This window comes from Macrobrachium rosenbergii, chromosome 25, assembly GCF_040412425.1.
Source record: "Macrobrachium rosenbergii isolate ZJJX-2024 chromosome 25, ASM4041242v1, whole genome shotgun sequence".
Lineage (NCBI taxonomy): Eukaryota > Metazoa > Arthropoda > Malacostraca > Decapoda > Palaemonidae > Macrobrachium > Macrobrachium rosenbergii.
In genome coordinates this window covers 24,619,410-24,627,369 of record NC_089765.1, presented here as the reverse complement: position 1 = coordinate 24,627,369, position 7,960 = coordinate 24,619,410, and the positions used below count along the sequence as shown (strand labels likewise).

The 7,960-nt window shown below is 38.4% G+C and overlaps 1 protein-coding gene across 1 annotated transcript in view; it reads right to left on the bottom strand.

Moving 5' to 3' along the window:
• Nucleotides 1-1,307: 1,307 nt before the first annotated feature.
• Nucleotides 1,308-7,960, bottom strand: part of LOC136852473 (organic cation transporter protein-like) — an 11,006-nt gene continuing 4,353 nt past the window's right edge. The window contains exons 4-11 of the mRNA XM_067127121.1: nucleotides 7,888-7,960; nucleotides 6,102-6,311; nucleotides 5,680-5,768; nucleotides 5,340-5,467; nucleotides 4,030-4,241; nucleotides 3,146-3,327; nucleotides 2,526-2,701; nucleotides 1,308-1,917 (exon numbers count right to left, since the gene is read on the bottom strand). The exon at nucleotides 7,888-7,960 is cut by the window's right edge and continues 82 nt beyond it. Coding sequence (XP_066983222.1) covers nucleotides 1,761-1,917; nucleotides 2,526-2,701; nucleotides 3,146-3,327; nucleotides 4,030-4,241; nucleotides 5,340-5,467; nucleotides 5,680-5,768; nucleotides 6,102-6,311; nucleotides 7,888-7,960 — 1,227 coding nt within the window. The 3' untranslated portion in view covers nucleotides 1,308-1,760. The remainder of the gene's footprint in view (nucleotides 1,918-2,525; nucleotides 2,702-3,145; nucleotides 3,328-4,029; nucleotides 4,242-5,339; nucleotides 5,468-5,679; nucleotides 5,769-6,101; nucleotides 6,312-7,887) is intronic.

Below are 7,960 nucleotides of genomic sequence, written 5' to 3'. Positions count from 1 at the left end.
TCGCCTTGCAGGCGTCTAGAGATGGTAGCCTACTCAGTGGTGTTATTAGACTAAGTGATGATAATAATGGGACGGGTAAACTAGGCGATAATGATAATGGGACAGTCAAACAATTTCGAGACTGATTCCTCTCAGAGCATTCTCCCAGTCGACAGTCAGGATCTGCATTGTGTACCAGTCACTTGTGCCGGTGAACTCAGGACTATAGTGATGTAGTACCTACGATCATGGTGATGTCAGTCCCACCCCACTGACTTTTATTGACTTAAAGATGGCTTTGCAAGTTACTCATATGAATTTGTCCCATCATGGTGGTAAACGGGCGAATCAGCTTAAGGTATTCTGGAGGCATGTTTGTTGGACTGATCTCACAAGATTACAACAGTTACTAGATGGCGACTCTGATATCCTCTTGTGATAAGAAAACACGGCTCGGGTATTACAGCTTCTTTCTCACATTGAAAACAAATTGTGCCAAGAGGAGGTAAGGCAGCTTTGTTAGCTTCAGATAGTAATGGAAGGGGATTTGGTTCTCAGGTTTTTAATTCGGGGTTCCTATGGAATAACAAAGTCAGGTAAAAAAAAAATGGCAGCACTCATAAAACTTCCACCTTTTCATCCATTTCATTTATTATTGCCGTTGCAAATTTCCGGTATTTTAAAAAAATAGTTATTCATGTAATCATATATATATATATTTTATATATATATATATATATATATATATATATATATATATATATATATATATATATATATATATATTTATATATATATATATTTATATATATATATATATATATATATATATATATATATATATATATATATATATATATATATGTATTCATATATATACATATATATCTTATGTATTTATTTTTTAATATTAAATACAAAGACCAATAGAATATGTAGCCTTATGGAAAAAAAGAAAGAACAGGAAATAGGGAATACCTGGCTTAACCACCGAGGAAATCAATAAACACACCATACAATGGAAGAAAGTTGAAAAGGTCCAGGAAAAACAAAGCAAGAGGAGAAAGCCGAAGCATTACGTACATTTCACTCGGTTTACTGAATCATTCTTACTAAAGACACCACCACTTTTTCAAGGAACTCTTCAAGAAAACAAAGTCACCTTTTTTGATGATGTTCATTATAAAAATAGATACAAATCCTTTCAGGTTATCTTACATTCTACACACTACAAAGTGTTTAAAGTAGAAGGGTCTTAATTTCACTGATGGATGACGATCCTTTGAATACAGCCGAGTAGTGTATGCGGAGATAGGTTATGTAGAATATTTTTATAGTGTATTTCTTTATCATTTTTTCTCCTGGCCTGTACTGACTTTCTAAAAGCAAAGGCATTAATCTAATGCCTCGTAATCATTGCCCTGGTAAGTTGATGAGGAAAGTTAATATTTTAACATCATGAAAAAGTTTGTTTCGTATGCTAAGTTAATGCAACTTGATTTGCTTCGCAACCGCTCTCATATAACACTTCAACACACACACACACACACACATATACTCTTAGGAAACGTTGGTTCGTTTTGATGAGTCAGCAAACGTTTACTTCCGCCTTGTCACAAAACTGAATGAACGAGGGACAGTTTAATTTATGTAACAAAGTGAACGTGTCCTTCGGGTGATTTCAAGATGGCGGGCGTACGATCACGTTGGTAGCTCCACAGACCCATCATGTATCTCCTTGGAGAGTTCAGTGTCTTGACAACAATCCCCACTAGTGAGTTTTAGATAGCTGCTGGTAAGTAGACGACTTCCATTCGATGCTTAATCAAAGTCGATCTGTAAGTTTCACCACGGACAGATGCACGCTGCCTTAGACGAGGTCTGATGAATGAAGGTTGCTGTCCAATTTCGCCCAAGCTCAGAGGAGGACTTGGTTTCCTGCAAAATCAAAAGAAATTAAACTTCTTGGTGTCTTGCTTTCCTTTAAATTGGGGGAACAGCAGTTCCTTCAGTTCAGTGTTTCTGAAACAAAGCTTATGTATTCATGATTAATTTACGTGAATATTTCATTCATACAAAGTTCATATAGAGATAAAAATGAGATTTATAGTGCAATGTGTCTACTAGAAAGTTTTTCTAAAAATGGAATACCCTACATGTCATCAACGAAATCAGCGTTGTATGTTGTGAAATACAGTTCTGTAGTACCACTTCAGAAAATATGATTGAATCAATCTTAAAATGAATTTTGAATCAAAATGCACCAATCCTGACAAATATTAATATATATGAGTTGCAGATAAGTCATTAAAAGGTAAATACAAGTGGCGTGCCCGGGAAATCGTATAGAAAGACTGTAGGCGGAGACAGACCTAACAGGAATTCAGGTAGAAAGTGCACAAGGCTTAAAAGAGTGTAGAGAACTCGTTACGCACGATTCCCGTTAAGGAAAAGCCTCCCCAGAAAACGTAAGTAACAAAGAATTTGGGGCGAATATTATAGGAATTTAATGTCTGAGAGATACACATTTATCATTGCCAACTTACCGATCTGCAATGCAAGGGAAATCGCAGAAGGACTGGTCTCTGCCGAATTTTTCACCGTCATCAATCGTCTGGGGCAGATCTCTGTGTAGTGTTTCAGGAAGTCCGAGAGAGATAGACCCAGATATGATTGAAGCCACGCCGAGAATCACTAGGGGAATTATAGTGTTGATTGTGCCCTGAAAATCGAAGATAGTCTTTATTTCTAAGAGGAAAAGGATGGACTTTTTAAAATAAAAACTTAGGTAGTCTTAGATAGTCTTTATTTCTAAGAGGAAAAGGATGGACTTTTTAAAATAAAAACTTAGGTAGTCTTATACTGATAAAGATGCCTCCTGAATTCAGAGCTTTATTGATTAAAGAATTAAAGGCTGAAAGAGAATAAGGATGTATTCACGCTGAAACAAAGCCTTCCAAGCTTTACCAGTTAAAAAATAAAAGCTCTAAACACCAATATCCTCGGCAGAAATAGAGTTTTAATGAGGTTAGACAATGTGTCTCAGATCACTTCACACGAGTGTTTAAAATATAACCATAAGTCTTCTTAGCAATAAAGAGTCTTCACAAACTCAAAAATTTTACAAGTAAAAGAAAATGCCTTCAGTCACAGTTAAATTACTTACAATGAAGACGACCAGAGGCGATAACAATCCAGCGACGTAACCCATGATGTGAACCACGGCTACACCCTGAGCTCTCACCACAGTTGGCAGGACTTCAGAAGCATACTGTAGGCCGATGTTAAAGGCTATGTTCACGCAGAATCTCCCGAGAATTGCTAAGACTGGTATGCCTATGGAGGTTGCTGAAAATAAATGAAGTAAGTGGTAACCATTTGCCTGCACAATAAGGAATGCAGGTTCATTATATGAGTGTCTTAAAACACTCGCGCAAAAAAAAAAAAAAATAATGAATTCAGCTTATATTCACGTTCAGTCTTATGAAAAATACTGACTCTGTTTAGAATGCATGTCCTGAGCCTAAATTCTGATATTACCATTTTAAAAAATTTATAATCAACCTCCCCACCGTCACTTCCTTGAGAAGGGCGCTATTGCTTAATTTTGTCTTAAGACTCGAGCAGTAGAAGTAAGGGAACATGGATCACTAAATACGACAACAGGCGTTTTAACCCCAGCATCAAAATTTTTTGTCTGCAAGCGAATTTATGATTGTCATTTATCGGGAATATGGACTGGAAAACGGTGGATTCAGGATCTTGCACAGATTTTTTTTCAAGCCTTTTAATATCAGCCATGCAATTATCCTACATCCGTTAGGGAGATCAAGAAGTCCTTTCGACCCTCCTTATAGGGCTGGTCCCAATAATTTGTTTGTGAGAGGTAGGACAAAAGTTAGAAAGTCAAATAGCTTGGTGGGCGGACAACAAGGGAACGAATGAAAAAGAAAATACATAGATCAAAGTTCCTGGGGGCTCACTGGCGTCCCGATTTACTTGCTTTAAAGTCATATTTGGCCTACTATCTGCAAAACACCGTAAACCTACCAGGAAATGCGCAGGTCAAAATGCTTAAAACTCCTGACAGCACCAAAGCCACGAAAAGGAACCAGCGGCGACCCCAGCGATCTAGGAAGAAGACAACCAGCAAGTCGGCAGGCAGTTCAGTCGCCGAAGCCACAGTGAAGGATACGAACACGTCCAGCGGCAGATTCATCACATTTCGTACGTGTCCATCGTAGACCAACGTCAGAAGCATCCTGGAGGTCAGTCGATAATTTACAATTTGTTCAAAGGTGAGGGAGATTCTATTCTATAGCAAAAGTTGTAATTATAAGGTAAAAAGTGATCATGCTCTGTCTATATACAAGTACGTGAAAATGTTAATCTACAAAGTGGATTCACTGAAGAAATCATTCAGTGAACCCTTCTTCTGTGACCTATGACTTGCGTTGATGGCAGTTGCCTAAAACAACGTAATAACAATAGTTGATGCATTCCTGTGTGCACTTTGACTGGTGTTACATTGGCTGAATAAGCTGAATTTATGTATACTTTATTCGAGAGAGAGAGAGAGAGAGAGAGAGAGAAAGAGAGAGAGGTAGTGCTGTTTATGTTTGATATACAAGAGAGAGAGAGAGAGAGAGAGAGAGAGAGAGAGAGAGAGAGAGAGAGAGAGAAGTAGCTCTGTTTATGTTTGATATACAAGAGAGACAGAGAGAGAGAGAAGTAACTCTGTTTATGTCTGATATAAGAGAGAGAGAGAGAGAGAGAGAGAGAGAGAGAGAGAGAGAGAGAGAGAGAAGTAGCTTTGTTTATGTTTGTTATAGAAGAGAGAGAGAGAGAGAAGTAGGTTTGTTTATGTCTGATATACGAGAGAGAGAGAGAGAGAGAGAGAGAGTCTGTTTATGTTTGAGAGAGAGAGAGAGAGTTTATGTTTGAGAGAGAGAGAGAGAGAGAGAGAGAGAGAGAGAGAGAGAGAGAGAGAGAGAGAGAGAGAGAGAGAGCGCAACTAGCTGTGTAACTGATATATTGCAACACACACACACACACACACACACACACACACACACACACACACACACACACACACACTTAGAACAACACCATGTATTTTGATACATGAGAGGAGGGAGAGAAAGAGCAACTCCTTAAATACTTGACATGTTAGTGAGAGAGGGAAAGAAAGAAAGAACCTGCCTTTTCATCAAGGGAACCAACACGAAACAATATTCTCCTTTTTCGTATCTGAACTACACAAAGGTAAATATACACCCAAATCATTAGCTTCTAACACCTGATATGTTGGAGAGACAAACAGACAGCCACACAAACAGACGGAGACAGAAACTCCTTACCACATGAAGCAAATGATCAGGGTGTTCCTTCTCAGCCTAGGGGTCTTCAGAAGGTCCAGAAATGACGCATTCCAGTCTTCCTGGGATGGTTCGTCTGGTGAAGCTGAGTTCTCTTCAATGGCGCTTCTCTGCAAAAGGATTCTTGTTATTGTAAGTCATAAAAAAACTCGTTGTTGTTATTATTATAACAATGCTGAATTATTTCTGTTATTATTACAGATGTTTTTGTTGTTCACAAAGAGCAATACACACGTCCAACTAAGTGTTTAGTACGCGGATTTCAATAATTATCGGTGTAAATAAACAGTTCGTTAAGAAAAGTGAATTAAAGTTGTCCTACCTTCATATCCATAAGGACTTTTTCCGGGATCTTCTTCCCATTCACCTCTGCGATTTTTTTGAGGATTTCAACTGTCTCGTCCACCCGACCTGCCGAAGAAAATGATGATGCTTATGACTGTAACCAATAACAACAACAACAGGCATTCGAAGACTTGCTACTTGTCAGTTTTAAATTTACAATAAACTGCATCATCGACATATGAGAGAGAGAGAGAGAGAGAGAGAGAGAGAGAGAGAGAGAGAGAGAGAGAGAGAGAGAGAGAGAGAGAGAGCGTTTTGAAAGTTAATGAACTGCTAGGCCTATTCAGTGGATGTTAGCCTATTGTGAATATCGATAATTTTGAAATGCAGTGCTAACTAGAAGGTCCATTTAATTCCCAAATGAAATGCAAAGAAACATTAAATAAAAAATCCACTTACCCTGTGTAAGAAGCCACCTGGCACTCTCAGGTAATATCCAGTACAGTGTGCAAGTCAAGATCATGGGGAAGCCTGACGCCACTGAAGCTATCCTCCAGTCACCTATCAGGACCATGTACCAGGGAAGCAGAACCGTTCCAGCCGTGTAAAACAGGGCTATGGAGAGGTTGGCGACCAGGGTCCGGTGCTTGGGCCCCACGTATTCGATGGCTTCGAGAGAAAAATGAAGAAATTAGTAATATTTCATTAAGTCTGACGCTTCCACCATGTTTAAGAGATATAAAAAATGACTGGCCACTCCACTTTTTTGATAGTTTAAAAGGAAACAGTTCGTACGGAAAATGGGATTCACGTGGACTGCCCTCGTACTAAAGGCGGCTCCACGCTTACGACCCAGCGGGGCTTAGCTCAACGTGTTGGTTCAACGAAACGTAAGGCCAACTTAAACAAATCCAACAGCAACAACAATTCATGACAACTTTTAGTTTTTTTTTTCACTGGGAGACTTAGCCATTGAGGTTAGCGAAAGCAAGAAAAAGATGTTTCGAGTAGTTTTGTTTAGGCATCGGCCTAAGACCACTAACTGTTGTGTGAAATATCTCAACCTTTAAGCATAACTTCATTCCAAATGTGTGAGAATTGTTTTCGTATGGTAGCATTTAATGAATAACCATCGGATCTAAATAATGTTACCATGCTTATATTAAAAAAAAATAGCCTTCTAGGTTTATAGTTAAAACAAAATAACTGGGCAAGTCTACCCAGGCGTATTGCCACTAATAAGCGAGAATTCATGATTTATTTTAGCCTCATTTTAATCAGTGTTTCAGTTAAAAATAGATAACATTACTTTCTTACTCAATGCTTTTGTTGAAACGTCCAATCCAGGCATATTTCCTATGCCTGAAAAAAAAGTCCCAGACATCTTTTTATTTCCTTTTCTTTACAACACGCTGAGCATTATGGGACAAATCATTTATTGATCAAAATTTTTTCTGAGCTCTCAGAAAACGCTTGTGGTCGAGAACATGGCTCCGAAAAGGCCTTTTTAGGTCAACTAATTGAGCTAAATGGTACTGGAGTCACTGGTGTAATGTTTAATCCGATAGGTGGCTCTGCGATCGACTTGTTTGTCAATGTCAACATTACTGTTTGTTGATTAGTTTACCAATGGATAGTGCGTAAAGGAGAGGTGCTGTGGCCTATAAACTACAGGTACGAAATTATCTATTAATACTGTACCATTATGTCCTTCCCGACTTTTCTTACAGTACAAAGTTGCATCAAGAAAAGTAATTCAAGATGAAATAAATGCAACTGAAAAATAGAAGGATGATAAAAATTAAGTAGCCTAGAGTATGGCGCCGCCCATAAATGTTTACCATTTAGTTTCCTTGTGGTACAAGCAGAGTTGTTTTACTAAAAATCATTGACTAACAATGATGACTATATGCTGCAGTCGTGATTATTAATGCTCGTTTTTCTTAAGGGCAGCCATTACTCCAGTACTGTTGAAGTGATTTATTTGAATAATGATGGCTCACAAAACGTAAAAATGAGCTAGGCTAGTCCCGGTTGCATGGCTCGAAGCACCATGTATTTGAGCTAGTGAGAGTAATAGGCCGCTCCAGGGTGAGAGCCCGGGCCAGTGTAATGTTGGCTTAAATAAAACAACAGCAAGTTAAGTTTATTGCCCTACTAGCAACAAGTTATGGAATGCAAAAATACACCACAGACAAAAATAAAAAAAAAGCTCGAAAAATGAATGAAATAAGTCTCTACTCACCCAGGACATACATCATGACGAAGATGTTATCGAAGGCTAAGCCGATGAGGAACCGATAGACGAGGAATTCCCC